At 39.6% G+C, this 18,316-nt stretch overlaps 3 protein-coding genes and 1 non-coding gene across 6 annotated transcripts; 1 reads left to right on the top strand and 3 right to left on the bottom strand.

Annotated features, from left to right (window-relative positions):
• The first annotated feature begins 433 nt into the window (after nt 1-433).
• s1pr5a (sphingosine-1-phosphate receptor 5a) lies at nt 434-4,142 on the top strand. Its single transcript, XM_044331631.1, has 2 exons — nt 434-606; nt 1,363-4,142. The coding sequence occupies exon 2, from the start codon at nt 1,650-1,652 to the stop codon at nt 2,856-2,858; it is 1,209 nt and encodes a 402-aa protein (XP_044187566.1). The 5' UTR covers nt 434-606; nt 1,363-1,649; the 3' UTR covers nt 2,859-4,142.
• Nucleotides 4,143-6,617: 2,475 nt separating this feature from the next.
• spc24 (SPC24 component of NDC80 kinetochore complex) lies at nt 6,618-9,594 on the bottom strand. Of its 2 annotated transcripts, none has more exons than XM_044331644.1 (6): nt 9,480-9,594; nt 8,606-8,788; nt 8,143-8,287; nt 7,459-7,563; nt 6,930-7,006; nt 6,618-6,833 (listed from the first exon to the last, which is right to left on the bottom strand). In XM_044331644.1, exons 1-6 carry the CDS (start codon nt 9,577-9,579, stop codon nt 6,727-6,729), a joined length of 717 nt encoding a protein of 238 aa, XP_044187579.1. In that variant the 5' UTR covers nt 9,580-9,594; the 3' UTR covers nt 6,618-6,726. The 2 variants fall into 2 exon arrangements, with proteins under 2 accessions (XP_044187579.1, XP_044187580.1); XM_044331645.1 differs by lacking the exon at nt 9,480-9,594 and adding an exon at nt 9,280-9,303.
• Nucleotides 9,595-10,367: 773 nt separating this feature from the next.
• On the bottom strand, nt 10,368-17,959 carry kri1 (KRI1 homolog). 2 transcript variants are annotated; one of them, XM_044331604.1, is made up of 18 exons: nt 17,758-17,959; nt 17,536-17,612; nt 17,092-17,194; nt 16,908-17,013; nt 16,442-16,499; nt 16,305-16,354; nt 16,115-16,226; nt 15,940-16,017; nt 15,727-15,830; nt 15,409-15,637; nt 15,107-15,277; nt 14,093-14,168; nt 13,419-13,528; nt 13,115-13,277; nt 12,842-12,972; nt 11,451-11,515; nt 11,265-11,360; nt 10,368-11,155 (listed from the first exon to the last, which is right to left on the bottom strand). In XM_044331604.1, the coding sequence occupies exons 1-18, from the start codon at nt 17,840-17,842 to the stop codon at nt 10,663-10,665; spliced, it is 2,307 nt and encodes a 768-aa protein (XP_044187539.1). In that variant the 5' UTR covers nt 17,843-17,959; the 3' UTR covers nt 10,368-10,662. The 2 variants fall into 2 exon arrangements, with proteins under 2 accessions (XP_044187539.1, XP_044187540.1); XM_044331605.1 differs by having other exon boundaries at nt 16,908-17,007.
• On the bottom strand, nt 11,638-11,736 carry LOC122967828. The gene has a single exon (XR_006398685.1). It is a non-coding gene; the product is annotated as a Z30 small nucleolar RNA (small nucleolar RNA).
• Nucleotides 17,960-18,316: the final 357 nt, after the last annotated feature.

The raw sequence follows: 18,316 nt of genomic DNA, 5'->3' as shown, positions 1-18,316 counted from the left end.
TTATTTTCTGAAATCTGGGATTTCAGGACTGGAAAACAAGTCCAGCTGCACCACTGTCACTATTTATCCACTGACAGATTAACTTGATGTTTTAGTTTTGAGTTCACATCAGAGTGATGTGTCTCTTTTATTAACCGTGGGAGAGTGATAGACAGAGAGAGAGAGAGGTTGTTTTTTTCCCTCATAATCTGACAAACCTGAAGAGCAACATGGAGCTGTAATGATATACTGCACATCAAATACAAACAGACTAGCAGGAAAAGCATTCTACAGTAGCCTGAGTGTACCTGCGGGCAAACTGATAAACCGAACATCTCACTTTCTTTCTCTCCGTTGCAACAACAAACAGAAACACGTAATCTGGCATCGAACTTTAATTCCTCCTGAGGGGGGAAAAAAAATTCAAGAGGTCAGGCGGGGAGGGAGGAAAATCGTTGAAGGGCAAAAACATTATAGACCAACCCACTACACGTTGAGTCCTGTCCTGCTTCGCTCCCACACATGTCGCTGTGGTGCGTGCTGATCGACAGAGCCTCTCCTCCTCCGGCCGTGGGATAACTTCTGCCACTACGAAAGTTTTACTGGATATTTCAACGTTTTTTACAGGTGCGTGAAAACGTTTTTTAAAAGTTACGTTTTTACCGCGTTGCTACGATAATATGTCTATCGGAGCGTAAAGTGTGTCCGTGCTGCTCAGTAATGCGTTTAGAGTGACTTTAAAAGTGGTCGTTTTTAACTCTTGTAGTATCCGTATAGTATGGATAGTTTGGGGTAGTTTTGACGATATACCGACATTTTTAAAACTGTCTATTTATGTGACTAAAGAAGTAAACCAGTAAGCTCAACCTAATTATTAATACGAATTAGAGTTGCCGGTTTGTATACTTAAATAGACGCGTATTTACGCACAGCTTCTATGTGTATTTACGCATTAATTATACACAAACATATATAATCTGTCGGTTTCTAGCTGTTGTGTCTCATAGTTTGCAAATGTTGTGTGGGTTTAAATCATCACTTGCAGAAAAAACTCTGCCACCAATATTAAATGGATTAAGAAAAAAACGTTCAACTAAAAGGTTAATTTGAATCTAGACATTTAAAGTGTTTTCTCATTTTTATTCCCATCGAATACAAACTTTTTAAAGTTCTGCTGCAAGTGGTCATTTCCCGTATTTGAGGCTTTCCCCTCATTATTTGTTATTAGTCCTATTGATATGATCGCTATTATCTGTAATTATCCATGAATTCTGAACATGCGAGAGTCTCTAAACGTATGTAATAGTCTATTTCCTGACTTTAATGATAATGTTTATTTTCTGTCATCAATACTAATTTTTCTTTACTTCTTTTTTCATGCAGGCTGGCTCTCGTCGCCTCCTAGTGTGCAGCTGGGGAAATGAAAAATTTTGATTTTTGAAGGAAAATTCTCAAACCACAGGAAATCCTATTTGATAGCATCAAAGGGAACACTTTTTCCCCTGCATATAAGAACTGACAACTTCTGTCTTCTCACGTCTTCAATTCCAAACCAAGAAGAAAGAATGCACAACCAAAGGACTTTATGACACCTAATCTGTGGATCTAATTTCAAAACGTATCAGAAAAGGTGAAGAAAAGACAGTTTCTTCCTCTGGAAAATACCTAAAATGGCAACAGAGACTTTCCATGCTACCTATACTGGTGTAGCTCCATCTGCGATCCCAACGTCCCCCTCAACAGGAAATCTGCTTCGTGAGATGTTTCGTGAGTACCAGAGCAATGCAGTCATCATTGAGCACTACAACTACACAGGAAAGCTGAAGGAGAACAAGTATAAGGAAGGACTCAAACCAGAGGCCATAGCTTTTCTGCTGGTCTGCTTGCTGATTGTTTTAGAAAATGCTGTGGTGCTTCTGGCTATCTGGAAGAACAAGAAATTCCATCTGCCAATGTACTATTTATTGGGCAACTTGACTCTCTCTGACCTGCTCGCAGGTTTCACCTACATGGTAAACCTCATAACATCCGGAGCCAACACATTAAACATGACCCCGGTGCTGTGGTTCCTGAGGGAGGGGGGTGTGTTCATCATGCTGGCTGCCTCCGTCATCAGTTTGCTGGCCATCGCTATCGAGCGTCATGTTACCATGGTGAGGATGAAGCCGTACCAGGGGGACAAACAGGGGCGGATGTTTGCTCTGATCGGAGCGAGTTGGGTGTTGTCGGTGTTCCTGGGTGTCCTGCCTGTCCTGGGCTGGAATTGCATGGGACGGCTGGAGCAGTGCTCCACAGTCCTGCCGCTCTACGCCAAGAGTTACATCCTCTTCTGCATCACCATCTTCAGTGCCATCCTCATGTCCATCGTGGTGCTGTATGTCCGCATCTTCCGCATTGTCAAGTCCAACACCCAGCGCCTCGGTTCAAATCCACACCGAAAAGGCCTTTACCGCAAGTCCCAGAAGTACATGGCCCTGCTGAAGACAGTCACCATAGTCCTTGGGGTCTTCATCGCATGTTGGCTGCCCCTCTTCATCCTCCTACTGCTGGACTTCTTCTGTAAAGCCAAAACCTGCGAAGTGCTCTTTAAGGCAGACTACTTCTTGGGCATCGCTATGTTCAACTCCCTTCTTAACCCTATCATCTACACCCTGACCAGCAAGGACATGAGGAGGGCTATCCTCAGGCTTCTCTGCAGACACTGCCTTCTGACAAAAGATGGACACATGAAGAAGATTGGGATGCCCTTCTTGGAGTGCAGCACCAGTAAGACTGATGCAGCCTCTCACAGACTGGAGGGAGTGGAGACAACAGTATCCTCCGGGAACTTTACGCCCTCTACTATTAAAGTCATCTACCCCAGGATGTCTAAGACATGATACAGGGGCCCACTTTGACTTTGCACTGAGAGCAGACTAAGAACTGGACCACTGATACGTCGAGGCTGATTCTCTCTAAACTGAGTCGCACATTTGCTTCAGTCGAGCAAACATGTATGACAGGAGTGAAGTTTTCTGTTGCACTCTGCCACGGTTTTGGTATTAATCCTCATGAATACAATAAGCTCAATGTATGTGATAGGTGTCCAAACTGGTAGAAAGACCTTTTTGGTGAATTATTATCTTTTTCAATTGTCTGTTCATATTTTCTGTAATAATGTAATGATGACAAACAGAAATGTCCAAGCCTTAATAGTTGAAGTTTCTTGTGAAAAACTAGCATTATGTTTGAAAAATGGCGCTTTTGCCTCTCCAAGGCCAGTATTTGTCAGAGGATATTCCTTTTGGAGAAATGCAATTTAATCATTTCAGTGTTTGCTTTTGCACATAAGATGAAATCAAAGAGTTCAACTGTGTGCATATGTTTCATATAAATACAGCCAATTATGCTGTACATCTTATAGACTGGGGCTCAAGCCCAAGCATGAGATTTATCCTTATCTCCTCTCCCTCCTGTGTAGCATATAATGATATGTTGTTACAAACATGGAGCATCCACACCCAAGTTCTGCTGCCAAAACCATGTAATTTCTGCCATCTGAGTTTTGGTCAGCAGCAACGTTGGGTAGAGGTCCCCCTCGACCAAGATCAGAGGCTCAGCGGCCTGGAGACGCACTGAAGACGTCATATGGAGGGTTGTGCTGGTTGGTTTGCAGCTTTGGAGGTCCTTTCAACATATGTAGCAGCATTTGATGAATGACTAAAAGCAATAAAGCTGACAGTGGAGGTTTGATTTAAGGGACTGGAATATCCCTGTGATATGCTAAAGCATGTGGACAAAAACAAGAGACTTAAGAACTTTTTTGTTGGAGAAAGTTCATCTTAAAACCATGAAATGATGGATTTCTAGCGAAAGAGCAGATATAATCTTGTCCCACATGAAAGAAATCTGTCAGAGCCTGTATAACAAAGTATGTGGGCTTCAGTGTTCAGGGGAATTTCATTGTGGTAACAGTGGAACAAAAATTGACGTTTTAACAATTTTGATCTTGTACATAAATGTAAAGAGAAAATAAATCTATTTACTGATTTTTATTATACCTTGTAAATATATATATAGCCTTTTCTGGACTTATCAGAAATGCATTTTGTATTGTAAAAACCTCACTTAAGTTATGTCAGTTTTATATGTGCACTGAATAAACAGATGTGAATGATTGTTTACATTTAGGTTGGTATATTCTTTAATCTGAGAATGAGTCACCTGATCCAGTTGTCAGAAAGGTTATTTTGTTGATTGGTTAATGTCTAGACAGTTAAAGATCTCTCACTGATCGACATCCTTCCCGTGTCTTACTGCTTGACTAAATGTTTACATGTAGCACTCACTAATACATATAATACACAATATGATAAACTACAGGACAGCACATACTGAGAAAGAAGAAAATCCAAATGATGTAAATTACATTAAACACTTTGAAGATATGTTATATATTCCACATATTGAGACAAAAAAATTGTGAATTTATCTTAAAGATTTGGTTGCTGGCTTGAAACAAAGTGCTCTGCAAACACAGACGCTTTAGTTCAATATTATAAAATTGACATCTTTTTTTTGTGCCCCAAATGCATACACAAATTCAGGTTGACTAATGATGTACTGAATGACGTACAACACTGACACTATAAGGCCTACCTCAAGTTATATCATAAATGACCATATCCTGAGTTAGTCTTAACAATACAGAAGTCGATACCAAGTTAAGCTTTAACAGTGAATGTAGTGTGAGTGTTACTGTACAGTGTTATAAACACTGATCAGCACAAACTGAAACTTAAGCATAAATAAAGACGAATAGATAACTTTAACTTGCAAGACCCCAGCTCCATGCAAACCACCTGTTAACCACTTAATGACATGTGCCTGTGGTGGAAGTAGAAATAAAGCTGCAGAAACAAGTCTTGTTCAAGCTGTTTGCCGTAAGGAAACCACATATTGGTGGTGGTTCTCGCAAGTGATGGTAGAAGTGAGAATGAGCATTCTTAATGCTGTATGTCACCCTACGCACTCTAAACCACTCACCATGTTGCAGTTGTATACATTTGTGGCATCGATACCTTTTCAAAGAAGGAGGAAGTTTCATTTCTTGGTAAAGTGGGCCTAACGGGGTAAGCCATAATATAACAGGCATGTTGAGCAGTGCAGAAACACTGTGGAAAATGCGCATTCTGCCTGAATAGAAGTTTCAAGTATGTTGTTCTTAGTAGTGATATATTCTGCCACTTTTTTGCTCATTCGTCATTATTAATTCAATTCAATTTTATTTATAAAGCGCCGAATCATAACAGAAGTTATCTCAGGGCACTTTTTACATAGAGCAGGTCTAGACCGTACTCTTTAATTTACAGAGACTCAACAATTCCCCCATGAACAAGCACTAGGAAACAACAGCAAGGAAAAACTCCCCTTTAACAGGAAGAAACCTCAAGCAGAACCGGGCTCTAGGTGGGCGGCCATCTGCCTTGACCATTTGGGTTAGGAGAGAAAGAAAGAGCGAGGGAGAGAGAGACAGGGAAGCATAATAACAACTATGCAATATTATGCAGTGTTAAGTATATTTATTCAATTGCTTGTACTTAAGTTATTTATACTTCTACTTCACTACATTTCAGGGAGAAATATACTTTTTACTCCACTGCATTTATCTGACTTCACAAATATTTTATATACAAACTCCATCCTTGGCTTATAAAATGTAATAAATTGTTTTAGATTAACTACTCAATAATATAGTTATATCATTGAGTATTTAATCTAAATGAATATCTAAATAATATATTAATATAGTTAAAATTAGCTGCATCTCAACCAGATGCAACATTAAATTGCTGCTTACATTAATGTATCAGTGATAATAATCTAATATTATAATATATAATTTAACACTGAGGAGCCATTCTGCTGCACAGTGTGTACTTTTACATTTAATACTAAGTACATTTTGCTGATCATATGTCTTTACTTTCACTTACACCTTACTAACATTTTGAATACAAGTTGTAATGGAGTATTGTAAAATTGTATTGCTATTTTTATTTTACACAAAGGATCAGAATACTTCCTCAACCACTGATAAGGCCTCTTTTGACAAATTAGAGAAATTAATTTAATTGTTTGACATGGTAGTTTCACTTTCAGATGCCTAACACAGTAACGTACAAGCTGATTTCTAAAGACATCAATAACAGAATAACGCCACAACAAAACTAAATGTTATTAACAACATTCATTCATTATCAACAGCAAATTGTACTAAAGATTAAAATGTCCTCAAACTCATCTGTATGTGAGCCGATCTTGCTCTGACTCATTTTTAATACATTTTTCTGACTAGTCCAGCTACAAACTTCGTCTAGAACTTTCAACCACATCTCACTGTCTTCCTCAGTGAATGGAGTTTTTTCAGTTGTCTTAATGATGGCTCGGTTGTCATAACAAAAAATAAATAAAAATGCATGAAGGAGTCTGTCTCTCAGCAATTTCTCATCAGAGTCTGTGCCAGCTTTTACAAAACGTAATAACTCCGCAGTGACACCTAGTGGCCGACACCCGACTCAGCCTTGTCTAACAACAAGATGTTCCGATGGATCCATGTTGCTGAAAAACATTAAGAGAAAAACCACTGAACCAAAAGGTCAGAGAAATTTAATTTATTAAACAATATAAATGTATAGAAGAAAAGAAAACAATAAACAGACAGAGAGAAATCATAGACACAACATTTCTGACACCACCACACTTCCTCTACCATTTAGGACTGACGAAGCCCCACAGCTGGTCGCTTACGTCACTCCGAGACTGCATAGAGGTATCGATGTTGATGGGAGTGGCCAAGTCTGCACCGTAATGCACTGCAAGAGGAGAAAACAACCACTGACAAACTGAGGACATATTAACACCCCCCCCCCCACACACACACACAATAACAACAGAAAACAAAACTGTACCTCCTTTCAAAGTGCGGGGCTCTGTATCATATTCCCACTTGATCTTGGTTATCAGGTAGTACACCTGAGCAACATATCTGTTTAGGATATATTAAAAAATTAATACAAATCAGAAAATACATCAAACTACTTACAACACAGCTATTGTCACAGGGTGACAAAATGCAAACAATCCCATTCACTGAAAAATAATCACTCATCTTTTTGTTTGTGACATCTATAAACAACACAAAAAAATTACTTAGAAATAAAAACACAAGTAGAGGAAATTGTTACAACATTCAGTATCTATTACATTACTCTATTGTACAATGTCCCTGTACACCTCTCCCAACAGACAATTTTAAAGACAATATTTTTCTAAGTGTAAGTAACACAGTCAACAGAAGGGAAAAAACGTTTGTATTTTTTCGTGGGATCCAGAGATGGAAAGGTAAGACACCAAAATCAAAAGGACTGTCATTTTCATTTTATGTGACTGAAAGTAGCAATAATGAAGACATTTCATTACTGAATATGTGAGACTCACACTGCTGAAGGGATGATCTCAGTGGTGTCTTCATCCACTTCGTTCTGAAGAGTCTCGAGCTCGTGTTCAGTGTTTCTCAGATTCTCCAACTCTCTCTGCAGGAACCTGGAGGAGGGTTAAGGATGCTAACGGACAAAATGTTCAATGCATTCATAAATTAGTTGTTAATAGTCTTGATTTTTTTTTTTATCTTAGGACTATAATGGCTAAAATCACACAGAAAATATTTTGTACAAATTCAGTCATTTTGAGATCAAAACTACTGGGGAGATTTATGGGAAAAAATTTAATGCAATTTCTGGCATGTGAATGATTTTTTGTAAGTGCATAATAATCTTGATTATTTGATTGATCGTTTTGTCAATAAAATGCCAGAAAAAAGTGAAAAATGCCTGTTATAACAACCCGGAGTCAAAGGTGACGTCTTTAAATGTCTTATTTTGTCTGAACAACCATAGATAACAAGTTTACTATAATATATGACAAAGAAAAGCATTAAATCTTCACATCTGAGAAGCTAAAACAAGCAAATTTTGGCATACTCGCTTAAAAAAATTATTCAAACAATTATTCAATAATGAAAATAGTTACAGATTAATTTTCTGCCTGTCGACTAATCAGTTGATCGTTGCAGCTCTAAATCATAGTCTTCACACCATCCAAACACAGACATATAAAAGATACTGTAATTCTGAGTCAGTGATCTGGCTCTTGGCTGTGCACTGCCTCAACTGGTCCTCCAGACTCTGGAGCTCCATCTCCCTTTGCTTCTTCTGCTCCTCCATGTCCAGCAGCCTCTGGCCTGCACTCTCTTCAATCTGAGCCACATCTGGGATTGAAGGCCAATGATAGAGATGACAAGATGGTAAGTGATTGGGAGGACATTGAGGATGAAGATAAGACTAGAAATATTGTAATTTAGAAAAGAACGATGGATACACATTGACTGTAATCACAACACACTACAGAAGAAAAGCCTAATCTTGTAGCAGTGACAGTAACTAAAAGCTTTGAGTGTATTAATGGGTGTCTGCTTGTGTCATGATGGTCAGTTATTATGGTAAGATCATAATTCAGCCATCTGAAGATCACAGAAGAGAAGTGAGAATGCAAACCCCATTAATTTTCACGTTGTGTGTAAGCTTGCCTTTTAAAATCTGCGTCACAATCTTTTTTGTTTCTATGTGTTGATCAAAAAGGGTCTGGTGTTCATCTATCACTTGTCTCAGTTTGTCAGGTTGGCTGCTGTTGATGTAGTCCACCAACGCCTCCCCCATCTCCTTCAAGTCTTGAAATTTGTGACCTTGAGCCATTGTGGTGACACTGGCAGCTAGAAAACACATAGAGGACACAGAAGAGATTTAACTGAAAATATTGTAGGTATCACATTATCAGTATCAACAACAATAAATAACCAAACTGTCTGTTTGTCCACTAGTGGAGGAAATATTCAGATGAATTCCTTCAATATAATATATAAAACAGTCACAGTGTAATAGTACTCAATAACAAATAAAGGTCCCTCAATTAATTCACAATTTTGCTAAACTACAAAATTACTCACGCAGCAAACTGTTCTTTGTAGTAACGTTACTTAAATATAAAAAGTGCTTTCTGTGAGTTGACTTCCTGATGGATACTTAACGTTACTCTACTACTGTAGTTTGAACTGAATTAAGGCATCGTAATATTCTAGTTTCATAACATCTGGTAAAAAAAAAAGTATCTTTAGCTTCAAATAAATGCAGCCGGGCAAAGAGTGAAAGGCCATATTTCCCTTTTAAAGTTAAGAGGACGCAATTGTGTTGCTAAAATACATACGAGTACGCTGTTTTGTTTACAACGACTTATAGACGCAGTGTAAACGTTGGTTCTGATGTCTGTTAAACTGATAAAAATGATACCGACACACAACACACGTTACAAGCAATATCATCGACTCTATATCTAACTAGTTAAGAGTAATGTTTATAAAAGAAATAAGCTATTTATTGGTAAAGGTCGAGCATAAAACAACATACCGTACACTTTTCGTAATTCAAATCTCCACCCAGAGCGCGCGCCTCTTCCGTTCTTCTTCTTGGTTTTTAACGGCGGTTGGCAACCTTCTTCTGTGGTCATTGGCGGATTTCGACTAGCTTCTCACGTGTTTACCGCCACCTAGCGTACAAGAGTGAGTGGTCATTGAGCGACGGTTCATGTAGCGCTCAACTCAAATACTACATAATATATATACAGTATATATATAATGTATATCCCAGCTTTCTTAAATGAGTAAAGAAAAGCTTTTCTTGTATTTGTCTCCGTTCCTTTTGTTTTCCATCTATATTCAATATCTATTTTGTTCTAACATCCACTTATATGGTAGGGGGAGAGGGGGGAAAATGTCCCCAAAAACATTGTCACTTTATTTGATTTGATCTATTTGACTTCAGTATGTAGTTGGGAATCAAACCACACTAACACCAAAATAGTAAATAGTTTAGGGAGACCCAGACATGCAGGTAGAATTAACTTTCAGGATGCTGTGTTTATCCATTCATATGTTACACAGAAACTAATGGAGGCTTTAGCAGGGTCATGAGAGGAGCTCCAAATGTGAAGTGCTTTAATCTGTCAGTGATCACCGATATAAATTCTATCTAGCCCACCACATGTTAGTATATACTGCTCCAGTCTATTGCTTTCATCCGCCTGGTTCAAACCAGGGAGTATCCAATTCATGTATGAGTCAAACATTTCTTTGAATCAACTGTGGAAAAGCACGGCAGCCAAGATGCCTGCAGATGAGGGTTAAAACTAGGACATAGGCTTACTCGATAGAAGTATGAAAGAGCAACATTTTCTTAACATATCAAGCATCTTTTTCCTTTAACAAACTTTGGCAGAAATGTCATCATGAACAAGGATCAAATTTTAACAGCATGTTTATTACAGTTTGTGAAGTCTACATGTATGCAATATAAATGTAGTAAGAGAAATAGGTTCAATTCCCGATAGAGGCTATAATCTGATTAACTGTATACTCAATAGTATATTTGTAGCCATTTTAAATTTTTTCGTCAGTTGATCAAAAAAGGTCAATGTGAGTTCATAAAACAGTGGAAAAGAACAAAATTCTCAGTGTTTTTAAATTCCTAGATCATTTTTAAAAAAAAAAAAAAAAAAAGAATTGTGTTGTCAACAGTTATCTCTTAGCAGTTATCACTCCTTGTTTTTCTGCTTCTCTCTCTTCTCCTGTGCTTTTCGTTTCTCTCTGCCGAGCTGTCTGAAGAACAGTCTCTTGGGGTTCAGACCATAGGCCTTCAGTCTCTGTCTACTGAACTCCCGGCCACCTATTTTCACCCCTGATGTGAGGCGTCCACCTGAATGCTTGTGCTTCTTCTTGGACCATTTTGGCCTTTCAGTCCTGATTTTCACCTCATCAGTTTTATCTGCCGCTTCTTCAGCGGGAACCACCGTCTGGGGTTCCTCTTCCTGTTTCATCTTTTTCTTGGGGATCAGAATCTCTTCCTCCTCTTCTTCCACGCCGTCCCCTGCCTCTCTTAGAGCTTGAGCGAGAGTCTCATCCGTAGAGTCCATGTCGGAGGCAGCGTCTCCTTCCTCTGCTCCTCTGCCTTGCTTCTCGGCGTTCTTTATACGATCTCTTCGCTTCTTCCCCATCTTGGTTTTACCCTCTGCCGCCTCTTTATCTTCTCTGTAGATTAAAGTTCAGATAAACATTTGTTACGTAACATTTTCTACAGAAAAGGTGGATTTATCATCAAGGGTATGTCTGACTTGTATGTGCGTTGTGTTAAACTTACTCAGAATATACAGAGTTTAGGATCTCTCTCTTTTTCTTTTCATTCTGTGCCTTGATCTGATAGTTCTTCAAATCACACATCTCTTCCTTGTCAGACCTGAGAACAAATAAGTTATGCAAGTGTGGTAAATGACCTGAAAGAAACACAACAGTCATAACACTTAAACATGGAGGACAGAGTCAGTACCTGAACATGCATGTCTTCTTCAGAGAGCACCATCGGTTCAGCTCCTTGTCATCAGCTTTTAAAATCTGAAGAAAGAACCAGAATATTTCATTAGTTCAAATCAATTAATCATATCTTTCGGTCATACATTTGGCGAGTTTTTGTATCATCCTCTTTGAATATTGGACATTCATTTTCACTGTGTGGTCTGCTCAGAGAGAAGATTAAGTTGAGATCATTCCCTGGTCAGAGCTTTCCCCGGAGGGAAGCAATACCAGATCATTCACCTCCAGGCTCATCACTGCAGCATTACTAACAATCATCCATCAGCCTACATAATATTCATTCTTCTGTTTTAAACAACTGACTGTTCACTAAACCCCTCCCCCAAACAGTGATTGTCTAATCATAGCTTAGCATTTCTTCACATGTTGACGGTGTATTTGAGGCTGTACTTCTTTGTATTTAGAGTTTAGCAGGTGGGTAGTCGTGTGTTTATCTGCTCTAATGCAAGATGTTGTCATTAGCATGCCCAGCTAACATACAACCTCCAGTGATAGCCGAGTATTACCAAGGAGCACATCATTAGCTAACTACAGTACTTTGAGATTACAGGTTATGTTTATATTAAAAAAAAAAAAAAAAAGTGTCACTCACTACTAGCACATCCACTGTATGCAAGCTGATCCTTGATGCAATCAAAGTTTGGGCTAATTTTAGGGGCTCTGTCCTGTTCGATTGGATTTGGGTAAGTTAATCCAGCAACGTTACTCAGGATAGTATTACATTTGCCAAACAAATTGGTTAGTCCTCATTCTAAGAGCCTTTACTCTCATAACGCTAAAAGTGAAAAGACATTTGAAAATACAGACAAGTGTAATTGAAGCAGCTAAACAGGGTTATGTTAGATTTTAAAAGACAGTTACATTTTTCCTTATACTTATAATCGTAGGACTAAATCGATCTAGAAAGCATTACAAGAAGAAGCCATCTCTTTATTTCCATGTCTTCTACATGGACCCTCAACTGGTGATGAAGCTAACGGTTTGCCTGGGACATGTAGCTTTAGCCTCAGTCTTTTCAAACAATATCACAAATGTAGCCATGAAATGCCTTTCATAAAGGCTCTTCTAAAATGACTCTGCCTGAAACATTAAAAAAGTCAGAAGACGGCCTTTTCAGGCGATCCATGGAGCTACAGATTTTAATCTGATTTTGTCTACCTCTCTGGAATCAAGGACCCTTTTGTCTCAAAGTTACTACAAATTCTGAGTGATAAATCTTCCCGCTGTCACTGCAAACTGCATGTACTGAGCGACAACAGAAAGTGTGACAGGCGTAGCAGTAACAAGGAGGGCAGGGTTTAGCGAACAGTCAGTTACTTGGAGTTGGTGAAGTGCTGCTTTTCTCACCTCCTCAGTGGACAGGCCGAAGTCGTTGGACAGAACCTGCCTGTAACGAAACCTGCATGGAAGGTCATCAATGATATCCTCATAGTCCAGTTTATAGTACTCATCCAAGTACTGCTCAAAGCTTTTCTCCTCTGAAATACAGATAGCCATTAATTAGATAAATGCATAATTAATGTTCAAATATATTTCTGCCATATCTACCAAACAAATTACTGAGTGTTGGGAGACCCGGGCTAGTTATGTTTCAATGGCAGGAAGTTTATGGTCACTTACTAGGATCAAACACAGGCTTGTCTTTGGTGATGACCTCTGCAAAGTGAGACTTCTTTTTCTTTTTGCCCATTTGTGGCATATCTTCTCTCTTCATCATCTTCCTCTCCTTTTTCTTCTTCTTCTTGGAGGCAGTTTGCTGGTTGGGGTCGTAGTCTGCGTCCATCTATTTCAACAGGATGACCTCTGGTGAGTCAGTTTCTCTTTACCAGAACAACAAAAGAAGCTGCCCAGCTGATCTCTGCACCATACAGGTGACCAGCTGACAGGACGAAATAATGCTTTCTGTAAAAACAGGTACACTCACTATGAAGTCTGCGTCTTCGCAGTGGGGGTCCTCTATGTCATACCCTTCTTCCTCTTCACCACCTTCCCCCTCTCGTTCCTCTCCTGTCCATGTGTCCCAGTTCCAGTGCTCTGTTGCACACACACAAGAAACCATAGATTATATCTTCAGACAGTATGATACATTGACCTTTTCTGTAGACATTCCCAATCACACTATTCTAGAGCTGCAACAATTAATCGATTAGTCTTCAACTATTAAATCAATCAACTATTTTAATAATCAATTAATTGTTTTGAGTCGTTTCTTAGAAAAACTCAAATGTGAGTATTTTCTGGTTTCTTTAGTCCTCTGTGGCAGTAAACTAAATATCTTGTGGGTTGTGGACTGTTGAGGATAAAACGAGACATTTGAGGACGTCACCTTGGGCTTTGGCAAACAGTCATGGATGTTTTTCACCATTTTCTGACATTTTATTGACCAACTAATCTATTAATCAAGATTATAATTGACAGATTAATCGATAATGAAAATAATTCTTAGTTGCGGTGCTACACGATTCCTTGCAAACTTCAACAAAATGTAAAATCTTGAGTTGAATGTTTTAAGGGTGATGTGATTACTAACTGCTTTCAAATAAATGTGCAAAGTTCAACACTGCTGCGTCAGCTAATGTCAAGTAAACCCAGGCTTACCCTCCAGTTCGTCATCATCCTCAAACTGAGGCTTTTCGTCTTCATCCTCTCCGTAGTATTCATCTCCAAAGAATTTCTGCAAATAGAAAAAAAAACAGAGCCAAATGTTGCTGATGAGTTACAATGTACCTAGAAAAGGAACATTTGAGTGTGCTCTCTCAGTAAAGCACAGTGGTAGTAATATCATGCATGTTGGCTGGAGATGGGTTTAAACTGAACCTCTCAATTAAGAGGAAGCCTCTCCAACAGCTGAGCTGTAGCATCTGCTGAGCACAAGCACTAATTAGCCAAACACAGTACACCTGTGAGCTGGGAGTCTTGCAGTGAAAGCAAAGAGTGCGTTTAATCAACCGACTTCAGTTATCAGAGGAGTTCTCTGGGTAAACGTTTCTACCAGGAGCGTCTTTGTCAACTAACAGGGAGGTTGGAGGATCAAGGTTGGAGGAAACAACATTAACCCAACATGCCTTCCAGACAAACTGACCTGCTCAGGCACACACTTTCCTGAGAAGTCTAATTATCCAAACACAACACATCTGTGTGAGCTGGAAATTGACAGCCTTCCTTCTGGTAATATTTGACAGTTGATCAAGCCCCGCCCCCCCTAGTTACTGTTGCTATGTCTGTCAAGTTTTCCATTGTCACACAACACAGTTTACAACAATAACATGAAATCCTCTAAATTACTTCTCCTTATATAATAGACACTCAATAGTGAGCGAACAGTCAGTAGCCCAAAAAGTATATATCATAGCTCTTATATTTTTCAATGTGAGTGGCAAGAGTTGTTGAACATGATATGTGTGCACACAGTGCTTAAATTAAGGAAGAATCTGGAGTTTAAAAAAAAAACAGAAAGTGAAGAAAGACTCACTGTTGTATATGAAAATGTTGACAGTGCTCTCTCCATCAATTAAGCAGGCGCCCTAATACTAACAGACAATCTGAGACAATCGTTCAAAGTTGTTTGTGTGTCGTATGTATCCAAGTCTTTGTAGGAGTGTGAGAACCAACCTGCATGAGCTGGTCGTGTTGACTTGGATCAAAGTCTCCCTCCAGGTCGGCCTGACTAAAGGCGAGCTCCTGGTTGCCAGTCAGCTCCTGAAGCCTCTTTAGCTTCTCCATAATCTCGTTCCGCTTCAGGTTCTTCAGCTGCTTCAGCTGCTCTCGTTTCTGCTCTTTCTCCTGAAATAGTTGTGGGAAAGAGAGCAAAGGAAGAGCAGAGAGAGAGTTTGGTTTATATTAGCTAATGAATGAAGGCATATTATGATTCGTCACTGAGGAGCAGAGGATCACCGGCTTTTTTACGTACACACCTTTTCCTTCCTCTCTTTTACTTCCTCCCTCTTGCGTTTTCTGCGGTCATCTTTGGAGCGCACAGAGGTGGCGATGTTGCGGGGGTAGGTCTTGATCTGCTGAGCGTCGGGCTCTTCAAAGCGGAAGTTGTAGCTTCGCTCAAAGTCATCCTGCCGCTCCAAGAAAGTCTCCCCTTCCTCCTCGGAATCCTCCACATCATCCTGGACCACCTCGTCATAGGTGGGGATCCTTAACGCATCAGGAACATTTATTATTGTACGAGAATCTGAATGTGTTGTGTTTCCTTCACTTCACAGCTCAGACAGATGGCAACATACCGTTCATCGTCGTCGTCTAGGTAACCCTTGTTTAGGACATAATCTCTCAGGAAACACTCTTTGTCGTCCAACTCTGGGTCATTCCAGTAGTCCCGTAGGTACTTCTGTCTCAACACAAACCAGCCTCATTACTAAGCAAGTTAAACTCAAACCCAAAAATAACACTCTCGCAAAATCCATTTCACTTCTTTCCCATCTATTACACGTACTCACCATGTCCTTCACCTCCTCAGGTCCGTCAAGATCAGCCTGGCCTCTCAGCCACTCCACATAGTCTGCCTCTTCTTTATCCTACAAACAAATATAGTCGCAGAGAAGTTAATTCATATATCTGTGATGCTTTTGTACAAGATAAGGAGCAGCTTCCTGCACGTTTGTCCGTTCTGACCTTCTCTTCCTGTGTTTTGATCCTCCTGGTCAACAGCTGGGATACTCCTGCTTTCTCACTGCGCTCATCATCATCGTCGTCGTCGTCACTGTCCTGGATGAACTTACGGAAGCTGAAAAAAGAGGTTGTAGTTTTCTTAAATATTCTTCACATAATTCTGCTGGACACCTAACGACTGTTGGAGCCTTACCTTTCTTTCAGCTCCCTCTGCTCCTGAATGTAGCTAGGAGACGCAGCTCTCTTTTTAAAAAAAAAACAAAAAAACAATCATGATTAAGAAAACTGCCATATTTCAGAGCTAACAAGATATTTGGTAACACGGCTCACCTCTCTTCTCTTGGCAGCCTCCTCTTCATCATCGCTGTCATCATCATCTTCATATTTGCTGTGAAATAAAACAAAGTATTCATCAGGCATTTCGGGACTTCACCTAGGACTAAAACCCCTCCTACATCACAGTAGGACAGAGTGATTTATAAAGCTTCCTATCCTTACTTTCAGCAAGGGGACTGAAATGTAACGTTGCTGTTTGTGGTTGTATGCGTGTTTTTTGTGCGTAGGCATCGTTTATACATCTGGAGTTCTCCTAAATATCTGCAGTGATTGGAGTGATATCAAGTGAAGTCAAGAAAGCTGATCAAGTGCTTTACCTCCTTAGTAACAGAGGCAGCACCAAAACGTGTTTCACTCTAAGGATGATTTCATAATTTGAACCACAGAAATTCAGCCCAAGAAATCCTGATTGTGGTGCAGTTAAATACTGTGAACGGTCGCACATCAGTAGCTCACTCACCCTTCCTTTTCCAGTATGACTTTACGCTCATAATCCTTCAGATACATGGGCTTCAGCGCCGTCTTTGAGGTTGAAGGCTTTGCGTCACTAGTGGATGCATCTGAAACTGAGAGGTTTAGATCATTTGTTAACAAAAAAAGATGTCCTTGAGGCTGTGCAAGACTTAAATGAACTGATCAATCACCTTCTGAGTAGAACTTTGCATCAGGCTGATAGATCTTCGGGTCTTTCTTCTTCAGCAGTGACAACGTTCTGTAAAAATCCCTTTCAACTTCAGGGTCCAGTTCCTGTGGGGGGAATTAAAGATAGGCTGACTGCTTGTGATGTGATGAGTGAGTAAACCAGTGGTTCTCAAAGTGGGGTCCGGTTACCCCTAGGGGTCCTCGAGGGGGTTCCAGGGGATCCCCAGCAAAAATGGGAATAAATTATTTTCACTATAATTCCATCCATGAGTAAGACAATAACAGAATGTATGACTATTTTGATCATGGGTTTCATACACTTAATGTAATAAAACATGTAAAAGCAATCCGTGGTCTAGTTTGTGTCAGTTTAGGGGTTCTTTAGGGGGTCTCGTGAAAAAGTTTGAGAACCACAGGTGTAAAGAGAAGAAAACAGCGATGCTAACCACTTCACTGTCATCAGAGCTGGACTCAGACGACTCTGATTCACTCTCATCGGCTCGGTCTCCGTATCGGTCCTTCACTGCACAACAACACAGGACACACACAAAATATATTACACAAATAACACAGCGTACAAAAACAACTCAAAGCTTGCTACACTTCCCCACGTTGTATTGCTACCGGGATAGTTTAGCCATCAATAGCTAGTTAGCAGTCACACTTACGCCTCTGCAGCTCTTCTTTCTGTCGGTATTTATCATATCTCTGTGCAAACTGAGAGTTTATCTTCAATTCCGATTTGCCGGTCATGTTGTCGCTGTACTAAATCGCTTTACGTTATTGTTAAAACAAAACACTAACAGAGAGAAGTCATCACAGCTGCTACACACGCATGTGAAAAGCTAAACCACGTGGTTTCCGGTGCACGTGTCATACACGTCCTCTAGGGGGCGCGCTCACACCAACTTTAATCTGATTTAAAGTCTCATGTTTCATCAACACACCAGTTTCAAAGATGTTATTTACTATGTCAGAGACACATGTCTAAAATATGTGTTAGTTTCTTTACTTCACTGGGAAAATTCTTAATTCACAAACTTACCAAAACTTACCACTTTTTAACTGTCTTTCTCTTAGAAACAGTGTGAAAAAAGCAATAGTTTCTTAAAACATAGAAATTTGAAGAGACCCCAGAACAAATTAATTGCCTTTTTCACGCATTTATTCACTTTTGAACTCTTAAATATATATTTATATCACATTTTACTATTTTATCTATATATT

Source organism: Thunnus albacares, chromosome 17 (genome assembly GCF_914725855.1).
Source record: "Thunnus albacares chromosome 17, fThuAlb1.1, whole genome shotgun sequence".
NCBI lineage: Eukaryota > Metazoa > Chordata > Actinopteri > Scombriformes > Scombridae > Thunnus > Thunnus albacares.
This window is presented reverse-complemented; position numbering and strand designations above follow the sequence as displayed.